Raw genomic sequence first — 19,842 nt, forward strand, 5'->3', positions numbered from 1 at the left:
AACCTTACCCCGAGAAGCTACGCGTTAAAGTTACCGGTTTGAAAACCGATCCATCCGAACCGTAATGGTCTATTTTCAACCCCATAAATTAAATAACCGGAACCAAAATGAACCAATTGTTTGTATTTCTGAACAGCTTACCAAAGCAATTTAGCAATACCGAATTTTGATTTGGTACGTATCGGTTTGGTTTAGCGACTCACTTCTCATATCTCCACTTACATAAAAGTTCATTCTCGTAATATAAATTAAAAGCCTCTTCCTCGCACGCACGCTCGTTCGATTTGGATCAGAAAAATAATTTTTCTTCGGAAATTCCAATATTTGTATCTTCTTCTTCGATCGTAATTTGACTTTTTTTTCGAGTGAATTTTTTGTTTTCGAATTCGATTTTTGATCTCTTTGGTTCGATCATCAATGGCGACCGCTTCCTCTTCTCCGCCTTCAGACTCTCCAAGCGAAGAGACACAGACGAATCAAGAAGCGACGCAGCAAAAGGAAACCACGGAGGAGGTCACGTACAAGACGAAATCGATTCAGTTCCTTGGACGAAACACGCCTATCATTCTCCAAAACGAAAATGGACCTTGCCCTCTATTAGCCATTTGTATGTTCTTCTTCTTCCTCCTTTTTTTTTTTTGGTTTTATCCTCCATTTCTCGGCCACCTTAGGGTTGATACACTTAATTAAGACCTTCGAATAGGGTTTGGATTCTGTAGGTTTTCGTTACTGATTTTCTGGAATTGTAAAACTAATTGAGAATCGGTGTTAGGTTTGGTGGTTTTGGTATATTGTAATACTCGTAATGAATGTCTTACTACGCAGTGTTCTCTGATAATTGATTTGATGCTTAGTGAAACGATCAACAGATTTTGTTGGTAGCTTCTCGTAGAATGATAGAAGTGTGAATATTTATGCTTAAGAAGTAAATTTAACTACATGTGTATATGTTCATTTAACCCTTTTAATTCCTGATTGTTATTGATTTTTGGGTTGCAACAGGTAATGTTCTTCTCTTGAGAAACAACTTGAATCTTAACCCTGACTGTTATGAGGTTTCTCAAGAGAGATTGCTGTCCCTCGTGGTCGACAGACTAATTGATTCCAATAGTAAAGTCAATGTAATAAGCTGCTGGTTTCTTCTTGCCCAGTCTTTACATTATCTTATGGCTTGGCTCTACCTGGATAACCTCATTTTCATTTCTCATGGCAGAACAAAGAAGAAGGATATGTTGAGAATCAGCAACAGAACATTGCTGATGCAATTGATCTCCTTCCACGCCTTACAACTGGAATTGATGTCAACATTAAATTCAGGAGGTTAATACTTTGTGATTTGTTTTTCGCTTTTACTATGTAGAAGTTCCTATCATAACAATGAATCTATACATGGTTGCAGGATTGATGATTTCGAGTTCACACCTGAGTGTGCAATATTTGATTTACTTGACATTCCCTTGTATCACGGATGGATCGTTGATCCCCAGGTACATCATTTCGTTCATAAATTTCACTAGTATAGGCCGTTGACATGCTTTCATTGCTTTCTTGTCTATTGTGCTTTTGTGTGTGACTGTTTGGTTTGTGGGGTCATCTTCTCTGCTTTTCATTTTGATACAAAACGTAGGCTACTTTATTCTTTATATCCATTGTTTGGCTCGTTATTGATCGGAACACCGATCAAGAGCATTCCTTTTATGATGGTGTCGTAGTAAAAGAATTGATTCCATTGCATTCCCTTTGCATACCTCCAGGATGTTGAAGCAGCTAATGCTATTGGAAGCAAGTCATATAACGCTCTAATGGGTGAGCTCGTTGCACTGGAGACGCAGAATGTAGAGGCTCGAGGCGATCAAAATCTAGGAGAAGATTCTGTTGATTTTGCTGCGGCAACCACTGCAGCTTTAGGGGTTCCTTCACCGTGTCTTTCGAAAACAAGATCTTTTGAGGATTCTCCACCTGCTGCTGCAGAGCTTCGTAGACTTAGAAAAGGAGATCTTGAAGAAGAAACAGAGTTATTGCAAGCCTTGCAATTATCACAGGGGCAGGGAAACGATTCAGCACCGAACACTCACGGGGACTCAACCAATCTTGACTCTGCATTCACATTCGCAGATGCAAATCAACCTAGCACCCATGGTGACAATATCTGTCACCTCGAACAGTTCAAATCTGAGGGTGATAAACCATCAGAAAATTATAGGAATACGATGGAAGTTGGACAGTTCCCGGCGTCGATTACAATTAAAAGTGGTGATCTTGACCATGATCATTTGAAGGAATCTGGAGATGAGATGGGTCGTGATGCTGAGAATGCGAATAGTAACGAAAAGGCTATCGCGGATGTAACTTCTTCTGAGGCGCTTTCAGTGGAGAAGACTAATCTGGTGTCAACCAAAACTGAATGCAGTTCTGGAAGTCTGCTCGAGTCTGATGCAACTTCTACTAATCCAGGTAGGTTTTTTTTCATCCTTAGGTTGAGTAACCTCATCAGTGTCTCTTACATAATTAATCTACTTCTTTGTTTTATATCTGAAGATATTATTGGAGATGAAAATTCTTACTCAAGTGCCCAATCCATTTTTTCCAGATTCAAGTTGCAGATCCCAGCATGACGATGTACCTGATGCGCTTACCTCACCCGTATCTACTGATGAACCCATGTATGAAGGTGAGGAATGTGTGAACGCAGTAGCTCCAGTTTGTGCAGACAAAGAACCTGTTTACGAAGGTGAGTCACTTCTTGGTAAAAAGGCTGAGAAGACTGTTGGTGATTGTTCTTCTGAAGGGAAAGCTACTGATGGGCTCACAGCAGAAGAAGGTAACTTATGCTTTCATCTGATCTACTGAATACTGATGATTTTCATACATGTTGGGAAACTCATACATGCATGCCATTGTGGATAGAGACGTTCTTGATGCTATAATTCACAATTTCCGATATATTCTCGAGATATTAATACGTTATTGTTGAGTTTTGCCAGGTGAACTAATCAGGAATTTCATGAAGAATAGTGCAAGTCAATTAACCTTTTGCGGGTGCGTAATGTTATCCATGATTGGGAAGTTATATTCTTTGACTGACTACATTTGTATTATCTTACATCTAACATTAATCGTATCTCAGACTCTTTCGCTTGCAAGAAGGCCTCAAAGAACGTGAACTATGTGTTTTTTTCCGCAACAATCATTTCTGCACCATGTTCAAGGTTAGTTTAATGATATTTCCATCTTTTTGATTGTAACAGGTTAAATTCCAATGACATACTTCTTTGATGTCATTTTTGCAGTACGAAGGTGAACTTTATCTTTTGGCTACAGATCAAGGTTACCTGAATCAGCCTGATTTGGTTTGGGAAAAGCTAAACGAGGTATCAGCAAAATTATTACTCATTACTTGTTTTAGTTGCTTATTGTGTTCTATATAGTTTTCAACTCTTAAGGAGAGATATCAATATATCCACAGTCACTTTAGTGCTATGGCTTGTTGTGACCACTATTGACATGCAATCCGGTTTCAGGTTAATGGCGACACTGCTTTCATGACCAGTACCTTCAAAGACTTCAAGATTGACAGCGAAACAAGTGGCGCAAGTGGCACATGGGATGAACGAAACGCAGTCACAAATACTGCTGTATGTTCATAGCATAGTCAATATTTCATAAAAGATCTCCTCCTTTTACCATTTTTTTCACTTTTTGTTTTCTTCCTCGCAGGATTATCTTGCCAGCATCAACAATGTGGCAGACACAGGCATGGATGTCAAGTAAATTTCTCCTACCTTTATTTCGCCACTGATAAATTCATTTCCCTTGTTTCAAAACTTTTTCTGTTTCTACTAAAACCCAATCCCACTAACCCTTGTCTCTCACAAGTAGATGATGAGACACATGTATGAATCTGTTATAGTAACAGTCCTTTTTTTTTCATGGTGTTATGCAGCTCTGATCTACAACTGGCGATAGCTTTGCAACAACAAGAGTTTGAGGACCAAAGCCCACGTAGTAACCCAACTCCACAGCCAACAAGTGTTGGTGCATCACGACTGATCACTGGGCCACAGGTAGTTGATCCCTACTCATAACTCTCTAATTAGGCAGAAAAGATAAAACAGTAGTCTAGAAAAGCAGGAATTAACCAACAAAAAAAAACCGTTTTAGCTTTATCCTGAGTAGATAACGGTGCAATATTATACAACAATGAATATAAGGAAATGTAAGAGACTAGAGCCTTAAAAAGTGACTTGATAATGGTATAATTGGTCATTGAAACTGTAGCGTTGCTTCTTTGGTGTTATCATTGATGATAATGATTGGAGACTGTACTGACCATTGTAGGTACCAAGGAGCAACCACAGGCCATCATCAACTGCAGCATCATCTGCGTCTTCTAGACAGGAAGCCAAATCTCCTAAAGATAGCAAATGTAGAATCATGTAAATCCTCTATGTCAACTTCTGTAAATTTCCAACTTTTTTTCCGTAACTAATTTTTTTTTTCCTTTTGAAAGAGCTTTTAATCTCTGTTTTAACATAAAAAAAACAAAGTAATAAACTGTAATTGCGCTTTGCTAAGAAAATACTAATATATTTTTTTTTTTGATCAAACAGACTAAAATAGTTTTTTTTTTTATGTTTCTACTAAAAAGACAAAGTAAACAAAGTATTGTAGATTCTATACAATACGTTTGGTTATCCCATATAACATACAGATATATTCTACGTAAGTATTCGATTAGTTTTGTAAACTTGGACCTTCTTCGGATCAATATAGGTAACAAATTTCTAAACAACCTACCCATCCGTAGTCTTTAACAACAGGAAAGACTCAAGTCATATATACTTTCCCAACTCCCAACTTTTGCTTCGAAATCTGAAGTCACGCAAGAAAAAGCTGTTAAGTGTTTATTTTTTGTTTTTGTTTTTTTTTGTAATGACAAGATAATCAGTCATAGTTAAGATTTTAAGAAGATATCTAATGCTGAAGTTGAACTGAGTGAAATTAATATGAGTGTGCCAGCAACGGACCGACCAACATTTTATTTCCAGCTCGATTTTTGTTTTTTGTTTTGGTTTTTTGTAATGACAATATAATCAATCAGAGTTCAGAAGATATCAATCGAGCTGGAAATATAATGTTTGTCGGTCCATTTTTGGCACACTCACATTAATTTCACTCAGTTCAACTTCAGCATTAGATATCTTCTTAAATCTTAACTATGATTGATTATCTTGTCATTACAAAAAACCAAAAAAAAAAAAAAAACCATGAGCATCCTGATACAGAATAACCTTACCGCCTTCCTCAAAGGGAAGTACTGTACCGGGATCTTATCATTCAGACTTTTTACTAATGGGTTTTGCGTGTCGAATATGACTTGTGGGTTTGACAAGTCATTAGGGTTTTGGGTCTTTTTCCGTAGAGTTTTGTCTATTCCTTTTGCAAGTAGTCAAGTCAATATCATTTAGTCTTTTTTATTTATTTATAAATCAATAAAAATCAAAAAGATAAAACTCAAGTTTTTCGTAGTGGAGACTGACATCAATTGCGCGTTACCTAAAAAATATTTCTTCGTTTCATATTATGTAATGTGTTAACTCCGAAAAGATTGTTTCACTTTAAATGATGTAACCAATTATTAATGCATTTTTTTTTTTGTGAAAATTTATATTTGAAGTTTGTTTATTTTATTATTGGTTAAATAGTTTTCAGGTTGATGATAAATGAATGATATTTTGATTTAGAAAATATTTTCTTAAAAAAAATATTAAAAAATTCTTTATAAGGTCTCTCTTTTTCTAAATTTTTTTGTAAGATAATATGAGGTAAGACCGAGATTGATAATTTAAATTCACTAGCATTTGAAGAGGGAAGATATCGACCATACATAGGGAGAGAGCTCAAGTTAGAAAAAGAGAGGAAAGAAGGGGTTTAGAGGTAGACTGACCATTCTTTTTGGATCAATTATAGACGAGTTAGTGGCTTCGGGTGGAGTTTGGAGGATGGCAGGGAAAATAAGATTTTTGGACATCGGAGATACCGCAAAAGCGTCTTTTATGCTGAGATAGATAGTCTCCTATGGGCTATGTCATGAGAGAGACAAATTATTTCGGTTCATTTCTAAATTGATTGTTCAGACCTTGTGAACATGTATAAATCTCAAGAAGATTGGCCGTCTTTTATGACAGAGGTGGAATTTTTCTGAATCCTTCAAGAGAGACCTTGTCGGAATTCACTTTGACTCATATTCCTAGAAATCTAAATGTCTGAGCGGGTATTCTTGCAAAAGGAGTTCGAGCAAGAGAAGTTATTTATTCTCAAATCAATTATACCAAGCCGGTCGAAGATGTTTCCCGAACCATTTCTCTGATTAACCACATGTAATGTAATAATTGGATAGAGAAAAAAAAATAGAACTGTTGAAAATTAGAGTTCATTGTTAAGGAAGATTTCAACGATGAAAAATGTCTTTTCCATTAAATAAAACGTCAAGATTTATTAATTACTCTCAAATATGTTCTAGAATAATGATGGTGTCGAATGTTTAATCTCATTTGAATTTACCCAATCTTTTAGATCTCCCTTATTCAGTTTCAAGTCAACGTCACCTTCGTTTACTTATTCATAGACATGATATTGAGTCTGTATCTCATATATATATATATATTTATATTTATATTTATATTTTGGTTTAATTGTATCTCATATATGTTCTAGATTAAATGATATTCACCAAATGTGACATCAGAAACGGTAAAACGCGCATGACATCATAGGAGGAAGAAGACGAAGAAGATTTGGCTAACGAATCTCCATCGAGGAAGAGTTGAGAAGCGTACAGTTGTCTTTACTTGATTGGTCCCCGCCTCCCTGGACCACCGAGATATTGAAGCCGTTGGGGTACCTTCCACGTAGGAGCCAAGTGGTTGTGTGACTTGCCATCAGTTGACTATTCAGTTTTAAGTCAACGTCCCCTTGGTTTACTTATTCATAGACTTCATCTTAAGTCTGTATCTCAAAGCTCACTTAAATTTCTTTTATTCAGTTTCTTTATTTGTTTTTTTTTTCTCTGTTTGTATACCAATGGGAGAGTCAAGTAAAGGGTCTTTGAGGGTAGAGTTGTTACATGGTAACTTAGACATTTGGGTTAAGGAAGCTAAACATCTTCCTAACATGGCTCGGTTCAAGAAGTACCGGAAGAACAGTAAGAGTGATCCTTTTGTGACTGTCTCTATCTCAGGTTTGAGATTGCCACAACTTTTGTCATCAAGAACGATGAAAATCCTGTGTGGAAGCAGCATTTCGATGTACCGGTGGCTCATAGTGCTGCAGAAGTTGAGTTTGTGTTGAAAGACAGTGACTTGGTTGGAGCAAAGTTTATTGGATCTCTTAGAATCCCAACCAAGGAGTTGTGTTCTGGGGATACGATAGAAGGATGTTTTCCGATACTAAACAGTAGCGGGAATCCTTGTAATCCGGGCGCTGTGTTGAGTTTATCTATTCAATACACTCCAATGGAAAAGATGAGACTTTACCAAATGGGTGTTGGTTTTGGGAACGAGTGTGTAGGAGTTCCCGGTACTTACTTCCCTTTGAGGAAAGGCGGTACAGTTACTCTGTATCAGGATGCTCATGTTGATGAAGGTACTCTCCCAAGTGTAGATCTCGACGGAGGGATACAGTATATACATGGAAAGTGCTGGGAAGATATGGCTGGTGCTATAAGACAGGCAAAGAAGTTGATTTATATCACAGGTTGGTCAGTCTACCATTCGGTTAGGCTGGTTCGTCTTAATAATGATCCGACCGATGGTACGTTAGGGGATTTGCTTAAAGAAAGATCTCAGGAAGGTGTTCGAGTTTTGGTTTTGGTGTGGGATGATCCAACTTCATGGAGCCTTCTAGGAATTAAAACAGTAAGTTTCTAACTCTGTTTTCAGTTTCTCTTAAAATTCTATTTTTTTTTATTCATTTAATATGTAAGATAATCTCATATAAACTATATTGATAAAGTAGACTGACATTTAGATATAGCAAAAGGGTTCTATAATCATAATACGTTCTATAATATACTTAATTTAGAGTTTTGTTAGAATTTGTCAGATGTAAGGTTTTGTTAGCTGCATACTAGAATTTCCCTCTCTGCTATTAGGAATAATATCCTACATCGGATCTTAAATAATATATAAAGGATTTGAGCCAATTCCAACTCATTTTGAGTTGGAAGCCTTAACATTTGCATCACAAATGATTTTGCTTCAGAGATATCATTTGACATGTAACTACTAAATGAAGAAACAATCCTTTTGTTGTTTGGATGAAACTAAAGTTTGTGGTATGCAGCAAGGATTTATGAAGACAAGCGATGAGGCAACTCGCCACTTTTTCAAGCACTCGTCGGTGCAAGTTCGTATTTGTCCTAGATTTGGTGGGAAAGGTCAAGGCCTCGTAAAAAGCTTTGTAAGTTACTGCATTACTGCTAATTAAACTCCCATATGTAATAGCTTCTTCTTCTAAAAATTTGAGTGTCACTCTCTTGATGATCAGGAAGCTGAAACAATCTTCAGCCATCATCAGAAAACTGTGATTGTAGATGCTGATGGAGGTCAGAATCGAAGAAAGATTGTAGCTTTTGTTGGAGGGCTTGACATGTGCAAAGGACGATTTGATACTCCCAAACATCCTCTCTTTAGGACACTAAAGACACTCCATAAAGATGACTTCCATAACCCGACTTTCAAGGTAACCATTCAGGAAAAATTATGTTTGGTTGATTCAGATTCACCTATTCTTGATATATGTAAATAATCTTGTATTCGTATTAGACTACTGGAAATGATGTACCAAGAGAACCATGGCATGATATGCATAGCAAGATTGATGGTCCAGCTGCATATGATGTGCTTACTAATTTTGAGGAACGGTGGCTAAAGTCTTCACAACATAGCAGGATTTGGAAACATATAAGGTCTAATAATGATTCTTTGCTTGTTAGAGATAGAATACCCGAACTCATAGGAATGTCTGAAGCATGTTCTTCTGCTAATGAGAATGATCCTGAGTCTTGGCATGTTCAGGTCATTCAACATGTCTCACTCGCTCAAATATTAATGCTATATATGTGGTGGTGAAGAAAAGGAATCTCATTTCTTTCCACAAACTAATCTTTTAGGTTTTCCGTTCAATTGATTCAAGCTCAGTCAAAGGGTTTCCAGAGGACCCAAAGGAAGCTACTGGAAGAGTAAGCACAACTCTTCAACTTGTCACCTTCAATCATTTTCATGTTGCTATACTCTCTACAGGACTCATTATAAACTGTTAACAGAATCTTCTATGTGGGAAGAATATACTCATAGACATGAGCATACACGCGGCTTATGTTAAGGCCATACGATCTGCTCAGCATTTCATCTACATCGAGAACCAATATTTTCTTGGATCATCATTTAACTGGGAATCAATCAATGGCTTACGTAAGGAACTGTAATTTTTTGAAGGAGGCAACTCAATTTACGCGTGCGGTAATAACTAAAGAGCTTGGCATTGCAGGTGTTAATAATCTAATCCCGATGGAAATTGCACTTAAGATTGCTAATAAAATTAGAGCAAGGGAGAAGTTTGCTGCTTATATTGTCATTCCAATGTGGCCAGAAGGTGATCCAACAACTATTCCTATGCAGAGAATTCTATACTATCAGGTAAGTAAATATACTTTGTCCATTGTTTGCTAAATTATATTTCTTGTCCAACAATCTTGCCTTCTTTATACCGGAATCTTTTTCATGATCTCTGCAGCACAAGACTATGCAAATGATGTATCAAACTATCTACAAGACACTTGAGGAAGTTGGACTTGATGGTCAATATGAGCCACAAGACTATTTGAACTTCTTCTGTCTTGGAACCAGAGAGGTCGCTGATGCTGATGGAACACTCAGCGTATATAGTCCTTTGAATCCATCAAAGGAAAATCCAAATGCTTCACTGGTATATCTCCATTTGTTGTTGAAAACTTGATCTTGCTTTAATGGCCTCGTCTTTTCACTGAAACAATATACTAATCCAGGTGCAAGTTTTGAAGAGTCGAAGATTCATGATATATGTTCACTCCAAAGGTATGGTAGTGGATGATGAGTTTGTCTTAATTGGTTCCGCAAATATCAACCAGAGGTCCTTGGAAGGAACTAGAGACACGGAAATCGCCATGGGAGGGTATCAACCACACCATTCATGGGCCAAGAAAGGTTCTCGTCCTCGTGGCCAGGTAAAGACTTCGACTTTTTAATCTGTATAAATACATAAACCCACCAAAAGCGATGTCCTTAAAAACGTGGCTTAAACATGGTTTTGTTTCAATCACTTGCAGATCTTTGGATACAGAATGTCATTGTGGGCAGAACATCTAGGGTTTCTAGAGCAGGGTATCGAGGAACCAGAGAACATGGAATGCGTGAGACGAGTTAGGCAATTGAGTGAGCTGAATTGGAGACAGTATGAAGCAGAGGAAGTGACAGAGATGAGGGGTCATCTTCTTAAGTATCCAGTTCAAGTCGATAGAACAGGGAAAGTGACTTCTCTTCCTGGATGCGAGACATTCCCAGATGTAGGTGGCAAGATCATAGGCACGTACTATGCGCTCAAAGAAAACATCACCATCTGAAACTTACCTTGTTGTGTCGGTGTCAACATTTGTTCTTTGTTTCTTCATCGTCAAGAAACCTCTCTGAGTGTGATCTGAATAATAGTGTGCATGCCTTTAGGGTTTATTTTGTGCTTTTATGATTTACGACGCGCTGTAAAATTATTCATTACAATGTTTCGATATTGCAGTTGATGTATTATGGATTATTTTACTGTCTAAAAGAAAAAAAAAAATCTTCAAATATTAATTACTTTATAATAAAAAATAATTAGGAATCTTTTAAATTAAAAAACGTTGCCACTCTGTTTTTTTATCGTCAATTCGATTTTCATATTAAAAGCACAAAGAACTAGTAGCAGATCCATAATTTTTTTTTAGTCGGGATCAGAACGTAATTATAATATTAATAATAAAAATTCTTTATTAAAATATAAAATTTTTTACAAAATCATTATTAATATATAAAAGGAGCTATTTGGGGCTCTTGGGAGTGTCTACATCAGCCAGTTTAAATTAGTCTAAAACGATGCCACGTCAACAGTTTTAAAATGTTTTTAACCTAATAAAATTACATTAACGCTTAAACAATATGTAACTTTGGGATGTGTTAATAAGAAAAAGCGCATTAATCAATAACACGCCAGCAATTCAATCCCAGATCTTCCCACCATACAAGATCGATCTCTCTTCCCCGACTACTACGTAACGTCCGACGATCGACCTTCCTCATTATTCATATTATGTAATCTGACGCTTTAAATCAGGTCCATCAATACATCAGTTAATCTTCCTTCCTCCTCTCTCTTGTGCAATCTCCTTCTGGATTGAAAAACGACGATGGCCCTTTGCTCCACCACTGAACTGAGAAGGTCAGACATAGCAATTTGTTTCCATTTTATTCTATCTAACCGCCAATTCTCTATTCTGTTTAAGGAAATCCTTTATTGGTATGACCAGAGAAGTGAAAGAAATTTTTGGAATGACTCAGAAAAGCCTCGAAGAAGTTTACGATGGAGTTAAAACCAGTTTACCCTTAAATACTGAGAAAGCCAGGTCATCAAATGAGATCAACATCAGGCAGAAAAATCGCACAACACTATCTCTCCCCTGGTCCTCTCTTTTGCAATATGATTACAAATATAACGACCCCAAGTAACTGTGCTGAAGAATCGTATCTCAAATCCCTTTTGGAAGTGGCGGTATCTAAAGTCTATGTAGAACGAAGATTTGTTTCCAGGTTTTCTAACCATCCTTCTTCTCCGAACCATTTTAATAAATCTGATCTGATGTGGGTTTTTCAGAAACAAATTTAAGGGAAGTGTTGGAACTTGGAATGAATCCACAAAAGAGGATGAACAGCTTCAAACATGGCGAGGGAGAGGTGACCAGTTTCACCCCAGAATTATGCTTCTCAACTTATTGTTCATGGCAACATAACCTTAGGAAAGGTAAAGCGTCAACTATGACACTTACGTATATCTAATAGACCATGATCATGTAAACATTCTCAGAGTGAATACAAAAAGTCAGCTTCTTTGGTCATTGGGTAATGAACATGATTTATAGAGACATTGTAATCTTCTTATATCGGATCCTTTGATTTACTTGCTTTTCATGTTAGTAGATATATTTAAGTGTCTATTAAAGATTATAACCTCACACACATTTCTAATAAATTAAGTCGTATACAAGTACTTTTCCAAAAATTAAATATTTTTAATAGGAAGGATATGTATATGTATTTCTGAGATAGTTTGGTATCACTCAGTTCTTGTGAAAAAGGAAGAAGAGTACAGAGTTTATGCAAAATGAATTCCAGGACATCATCTTCCAACTTTCTAAATTCAAAGAAACATTTTGACAATGCGATGATCTTTCTAAAAAATAAATTATTAATTCTGTTTCGCTTAGAAATATTTATCTTATGTTTCACGCTGCTTGATCATACACCTAAAATCACAGTGGTTTTTTGTTTGCTGAGAGCAGATTCGTAATATGAACCTTTATTGATTTATGGATCTTTGGGGGATAAAATTATTATGAAAGTTTGATTAAATATAGCAAACATTTCTACACTAGAGCTCTCAAGTTTGGTTTTGGGTATCTTTTGGTTTCAGGTATGGGAGCTTGGCGTAGATGGTTGCAGGAAGAAGAAAAACATGGTCTTGCTACAGATGGAAGCTCCAAACCCTAGGCCAAAGGGCTCAATCTCACCTTTCACTTGAGTACGAGGTTGATTTATGTTCCCCGAGCCAGTTTAGTCGTATGTTCAGTCACAAATATAATTAGCTCTTAAACCTTTTCTCATGCTCTCTTACATTGTTCCCTTTTTCTTCTCTGTTCCTTTAGAGAAATCCAACGGGCCTCTCCATCATCTCTTGATCTAAGTTTTTGGTACGGATATAATGGGTGATAATCCAGCCGCCTCTCAGCTTTTCCAGCACTATAGGAGGTGCGATTTGTGTTCTATTCTACATCTTTTTGATTAAACTCTCCTGGTACGTATGTTATATATCTCCTTTTTCATTTTATGTGAATAAAACAAATTAGACATTACTTGATTAAGCTTTGGGATTTGTGTTAGAGTACTGTTGCTATAGCATATTCGTGCTTCCAATTTTGGAACCGCAGCCAAACTGAGACTGAGAGAGATGAAGTCGATTCAAAAGCCTTACCATGCTCCACCAATGATCTACAAACTATGGCTCATGTCCACCGTACCATATATCTTTATTTTATTGAAGGTAGCTCATGTGTTGAAGGTGTCAATATGTTATGTATAATGTTCCCATATTTTCTATCTAACTTCCTTATCCTAGATGACAGTTTATAATTTGTGCAGTGACATCGCATGAGGGTAGGTGAAATGGCAATCAAATACCGGTTAGTGACATTTTGATTTGATGCTTTAACTCCAGATTGTTCTTCTATTTGACTCTCATAGATTTGCCAATGGTTTAATGACCGAATACCTAATAAAACCCATGCATTTCAAATGTTCCTTACCCTCCATTCTTTATGTTTTATACCTGTCCGTCTACATTGGTTAGTTGGTTTAAATGAATTTGGGAGTCGTAAAGTTATACCGGAAACTCTTGTGAAATGGTATGCAGTCTATCTTAGCTTTTTAAAACCATGTAAATTAGTATTATTCATGTTGTATCTCATGTCCGATCATAATTGTGTCACTAATGATCTAAGATGAAGATTTTCCCACTCAGTTAAATACATACTTCCCAAAATTATATAAAACTGTATACGACATTTACTCTTAAACTCTATAGACGAGAATGTACCATCTCTAACTTTTGAAAAATCTACTAAAGTTTCTAAAATACATACTTCCCAAAATTACATAAAACTGTATACGACATTTACTATTAAACTCTATAGACGAGAATGTACCATCTCTAACTTTTGAAAAATCTACTAAAGTTTCTAGATTATATCTCTAATGCAACATTATGCAAATTTCAGTTTAAGAGGCAAACTTTCATATGCCATTGCATTTAGTTTAAACAAATATTAAAGGAATTGAATAATTTATATATCTCAACCCGCCCGTAGGGCGGGCTAAATCCTAATACTCTATAAAAACACTCTACGGTCTTTTGTATCGTGAAATCTTTTCATGATAGACTCATTTGTAATAGTTTAGAATACAATTATTTAAAAATTGATCTCCCATCTGATTGCGTCAATCTGTCTTCACGATTTTCATTGCTGAAAATCATCTCTCCACAGTTTCAGTATCAACAGACAAAATCAAAATCAACTTCAAAAGCCTATAAACTAAAGGAAATGTCATATGTTTTCGAGTTTCCACCAACATACGAGAAAATTCTCCAAGATCTTGTAAATGAGTAAATCTTTCATCACTTCAAACATTATCAATGTAAATATCTAATTGTTGCTCAAGAGATATGCACTCTTCAAAACTAAAATCAGATGGGTAGAACTTCGATAGCCTCATCAACTTTGATAAAACCAAGCAGGATTAAACCTTTTTAATACGCCTCCTATCAATGTTTGTTTGAAAATTTGACAAAAAAAAACGTGGGCTAAAAAGTTAATTACATATTTGGTAACCAAAAAAAAATATTATGTGTAGCCCATTAAACTAAACCCTAACTATAAATATTTTTTTAATCTTTCATTCTCACTTTTAGAAACTCTAGCCACATTTTTCTCTTCTCCTTCTCTCAGCCATGCCAACCTCTCCTTCTCTCTCTCACCTTGGCTCTCTTTTTCTTCCTTGGCTACTTCTCTCTCCTCTTTCATCTGCTTCTCTTTTCTTTTCTCTCAAAACCCTAGCCGCCGCCTCTTCCTTCCATGACGTTTTCCCGGTGACCCGTGAGGAACCGCGCGACGAAATACCTATCAAATTGAAGCCCCGAGAGTCGACTTTCTAAGAAAACCAATTTCATCCAGATCGGAGATCTGTGCCAGGAATTATCGCCGTTTTTATGCTGGATGTCAGATCGCCCAAAAAGGAGGTAATAGTGAATCTTCTTCCATAAAGACATCTGTGAGGACTTATAGTTTCACCCTCTCTTTCATATGCATAGTTATTTTTAATTAGTCTATTCTTAAACTAAAGATTAATTAGATATGATTGTTAGGGTTGCTAGAATTGATTAGGACTTGGATCCATGTTGCCTGATTGTTGATTGCCTGATTGTTGATGATTGTTGGTTGCTGGTAGAATGTTATACAAGAAATCTGAATATGGATCTGGATTTATGGAACCCTAAAATATGGATCTGTGTGATGTTAACCTGTTTAATGTTCTTTTGTTACAACTTGACATCAACAAATGTGCATCTTAATAATGGAATGAATTTTAACTAAAAAGAATGAATTGGCTGTTTGGGTGGATAATGTGTGGATAATAGAACTTGTTAGGTCGCTGGCTCCTGGATTTGGGGGTCAGTGTTTTTTGCTGGCTGGGCTGATGTCTATGTAACCATACAGCAGCCATCGTTGGCAGTGGATAGAGCAATCCACCAAGTGTTTAAATAGCATGTATGTGTGACCATTGGTAACAGCATGTCTGAGTGATTGCTGGGACAGTCTGTATGACTGGGTGGAATGGACCTGACTAATGGGCCGGTGATAGACTAGTCACTAGTTGGGACTATTCTGGTTTTGTCTTTTCGGGGTGGCATGGAATTCCGAAGGACTGCACATTATAACTGGTTTTGATCAAGACCCGCTGTTTGGTAGTTGTATGTTAGGGTTACCCTTTTTTGTTGTGTGATTGATTGTTAGAACCAAACTTGAAATGTTTTTTTGTAATATTTTATGTTATTTGGGTTTGTTTTAAGATTAGACTTTTTAAATATAATTCATATTATGTCAAAAAAAAAAATATAATTCATATTAATCTGATGGTGTTGTGCACCTCCTTAAAGTCCATCCTCGTTGAGTAATCCCCATTACTCATCCCTCATTTTCCTTTTGTTCTTTCAGGTATAGATAGTCAACTATGTTTATGTTGTTGATTGTTATCTGGACGTTTTCGATCTTGACAAACTTGAAGCTCATCAATTGGACCAAACCAGATGTTTTACCGAATGTGGTTTAGATGGCCAACCTAACATTCCTTGATTTTCTTACTTTTCTAGGAAGCTCGGGATAGGGATATTACAATTTTGATTATTATAATTTATTCTTCTTAATTAATATGCCACGATTTCAAATATATTTTGCAATATTTCAGGTTCGTTTTTTATTTAATATATGTTTTGAAAGCATTATTCAATATTATAGTATTGAATTAGTTTTAAATACTACTATTACAGATGTTTTCTACGTAATATAATAGTATTCGATTAGTTTTGTAAACTTGGAAACTGTATACACGTTCATGTTACATCATATCAAACCATAGTTTCTTCTCGGATCAAAATAGGAAACAAACTTCTAAACAACCAACCCATCCGTAGTACTTAACAACAGGAAAGACTCAAGTCATATATACTTGCCCAACTCCCAACTTTGCTTCAAAATCTGAAGTCACGCGAGAAAAGACAGTTTAAGTATTTGTTTTGTTGTTTTGGTTTTTTGTAATGACTAGATTGACATCTTCACGCTTCACACGAGCTGGAGATATAATGTTTGTCAGTCCGTTGTTAGCACACTCGCATTAATTTCGCTCAGTTCAACTTCAGCAGTAAACATCTTCTTAACTATATATGATTGATTATTTTGTCATTACAAAAAACCAAAACAAGAATCTTCAAAATGGTTTCTTCTACTCCTTCCTCTCTTAAAGCGAGCATCGACCGCACTATACGGGATCGACTTCTTTCTTTTCCGGCTCAAGACTTGTCTCCATCTCTGCTTGAATTCTATTTTGGTTGTTATGCGAATCCGTTTTAATCAAATAGTCGTTCCTTATTCTCTCCTTGGGGAGTTCATGGGTGTAGTATATTAGTAGGTTAGTTTTTTAGTATGTAATAGGCTTCTTTTTGGTTATAAAATCTTAACATTAGAACCAAAAAAAACCAAAAAAACCAAAACAAAAAACATGAGCATCCTGATACAGAATAAGTGAATAACCTTACTGCCTTTCCTCAAAGGGAAATTAAGTACCGGGATCTTATCATTCAGACTTTTTACGGGAAAGCGGCCTATTCGTGCTTCAACTGGCCTCCCTGGTACGATTTGCTGCCTGTACTTTTGAGCTGTGCCTACACATACCTCAACTCTTAAAAATTTAAATTTTCATGTCTGTACTGATATTCGTTTGGCTAATTCATGCCTTGAGTAATTCCCCGTTAGTCAACTCCGTTAAGCTGTTAACGGATGCTGACTCATCTGCCATGTAAGAATCCCCGTTGGAACGGAAATCAGAAAACGATGTCGTTTTAAATGAAACTGGGTTTCAAATTTTTTTTGCAATTTCAGGAATTCGAACCCTTGACCTTTTTGCGTTAGAACCGACTGCAGAACCAGTGGACCATGTGTGTTAATTAGTAAACCATCACCAGTTACCAAATAAAGCTTCTTCACAATTGTCATTAAACAAAACAAGTAATACGACGTCGTTTTATGAAGCGGGTATTTAAAAAGATGTGCAAGCTCTAGGACTCGAACCTATAACATGCTTGCGATTAAACCGGCTCCAGAACCAGTAGGATATGTAAGATAATCGATAAATCATTGCACACTTAATTAATATAAACTCTCACAATCCTTGTTAAAAAAAAAGAATCGATCTTCTTCTTCCTTCCTCTTCGAAAGGTTCTTCCTTCGAATCAATCCCGATTTTGGACGACGACGGTGGCAGCTGTGGTTTAGCTTGGTGAAATTGGTGGGAGGTTGGAATAATTTGAGGCAAATTCCGAGTCTGAGGACTCAATTTCCCTAAAAAATGAGGTATTTTGAAAATCTAGGGTTTAGGTTTTCGATCTGATTTTCAAATTTTATATTGGTCTTCAATTTTTTAATCGTTTGGAATATTAAATTCGTGTCTTAAGCTATTGTATATTCATATTTCAGCGACAACTTGGATTGTGTGTTCATCATATATTATGGTGGAAAGTTTTTCCCCAATTTTGAATATAGACATCGACGAAGAAGAGGAAGAAGAAGATCGATTCTTCTTAAAACACATAAAAGTAAAAGAACGTCGTTTTACTTGTTTTTTTAATGACGATTGTGAAGAAGCTTTATATTATTAACTGGTGATGGGTTTGTTGATTAGTACATATGGTCCGCTGGTTCTAAAGTCAATTTTAATGAAAACAGGTCACGGGTTCAAATCCCTGAGAATGCAATTTTTTTTTAACCCAATTTCATTTAAAACGACGTCGTTTTCTAATTTCGTTCCAACGGGGATTCCTACGTGGCAGATGAATCAGCATCCGTTAACAGCTTAACGGAGTTGACTAACAGGGAATTAGTCAATGCATGAATTAGCCAAACAAATGTCGGTACAGGCATGAAAATTCAAATTTTTAAGAGTTGAGGTATGTGTAGGCACAGCTCAAGAGTACATGCAGCAAATCGTACCAGGGATGCCAGTTAAGGCACGAATAAGCCGCTTTCCCGACTTTTTACTAATAGCTTTTGTTTTGGGTTTTGCGTGTCGAATATGATTTGTGTGTTTAACAAGTCATCAGGGTTTTGGGTCTTTTTCCGTAGGGTTTTGTCTATTCCTTTTGCAAGTAGTCAAGTCAATATCATTCAGTCTTTTTTATTTATTTATTTATACATCAATAAAAATTAAAAAGATAAAACTCAAGTTTCTCGTAATGGGGACTGACATCAATTGCGCGTTGCTAAAACAATATTTCTTCGTTTCATGTTATGTAACTAGGTGTTTAGCCCGCGACTTGCGCGGACCGAAAAGTTTCATTAAAACTTAAAATAAAATTTTATGTCATAAATCAAAAATAATTAGATCAAGAATTTGATACATACAAAATTAAAATAAAGCTAACCTATGAAAGTAATCATTGTCTAACCTTAAAAACTTTAAAATCAATACTAATAAGTGTATGAAATCAATAAACACAAATTAAAATAAGATTAATATAAATTATTCATCTTGTTCTCTTTTTATCTTTTAATTTTTTTTCTCTATCATTTTTTTCTTTCTTTCTTTTTTTGTTTTTTTGTTTTTTTGTTTTTTTTTTCTTTATTTTCTATGTCTTTTTTTTTTTACTTTTTATTCTGCTGGTTTTTCTTTTTCACGTCTTCTTCTTCTCCTCCACATCTTTTCCTTTTTCTTCTCACACATCTTTTGATTTTCTTTTCTTCCAGGTTTTATTCCCTTTTTTCTTCTTCTTCAATGTTTTATTATACTATTTCTTCTTCTTTTTTTCTTTTCCTTTTTCATTGTTATCGTCTTCTTCGTTATCACCGACTTCTTACTCTTCTGATGTTTTTCGACTTTTACTTCATCTTCATATTCTTCTACTTTCTCCAATTCCTTATCTTTTAAGATTTTCATCCAATTTTTTCTCTTTCCTATCTTCTTCTTCTACTTTGTCTTCTAATTTATTTTTTTTCTCCTTGAACAGATTCTTATTCCTCTTCTTCCAATTATTCTTCCTTTCTCCAAATTCTTCATCATATTTTAAAGATCTTTGTCTTATCTGTCTTTTTACTCCTCTCATGGTTTATATTTTCCTTTTTTTAGTTTTTTCCTTATATTTTTGAGTTCTTTTTTATCGTTATTTGTTTTCAAA

General features: G+C 35.7%; 1 protein-coding gene and 1 pseudogene across 1 annotated transcript; both read left to right on the top strand.

Moving 5' to 3' along the window:
- The first annotated feature begins 272 nt into the window (after nt 1-272).
- LOC18014630 (ubiquitin carboxyl-terminal hydrolase MINDY-1) lies at nt 273-4,576 on the top strand. The gene is made up of 13 exons (XM_006396777.2): nt 273-607; nt 1,003-1,121; nt 1,214-1,320; nt 1,400-1,487; nt 1,755-2,454; nt 2,591-2,821; nt 2,985-3,039; nt 3,128-3,209; nt 3,291-3,371; nt 3,522-3,635; nt 3,718-3,767; nt 3,944-4,064; nt 4,339-4,576. The coding sequence occupies exons 1-13, from the start codon at nt 418-420 to the stop codon at nt 4,438-4,440; spliced, it is 2,040 nt and encodes a 679-aa protein (XP_006396840.1). The 5' UTR covers nt 273-417; the 3' UTR covers nt 4,441-4,576.
- Nucleotides 4,577-7,065: 2,489 nt separating this feature from the next.
- On the top strand, nt 7,066-10,831 carry LOC18014631 (annotated as a pseudogene).
- Nucleotides 10,832-19,842: the final 9,011 nt, after the last annotated feature.

The sequence above is a fragment of the Eutrema salsugineum genome, unplaced genomic scaffold (assembly GCF_000478725.1).
Source record: "Eutrema salsugineum unplaced genomic scaffold, Eutsalg1_0 scaffold_3, whole genome shotgun sequence".
Taxonomy (NCBI): Eukaryota; Viridiplantae; Streptophyta; class Magnoliopsida; order Brassicales; family Brassicaceae; genus Eutrema; species Eutrema salsugineum.

Excerpts from the sequence above, each read along its gene's own strand:
- LOC18014630 (XM_006396777.2), top strand. The coding sequence starts at position 418 with ATGGCGACCGCTTCCTCTTCTCCGCCTTCAGACTCTCCAAGCGAAGAG. Across the intron at positions 3,768-3,943 it reads GACACAGGCATGGATGTCAA|CTCTGATCTACAACTGGCGA; the intron begins GTAAATTTCTCC and ends GGTGTTATGCAG. Across the intron at positions 4,065-4,338 it reads GACTGATCACTGGGCCACAG|GTACCAAGGAGCAACCACAG; the intron begins GTAGTTGATCCC and ends TGACCATTGTAG.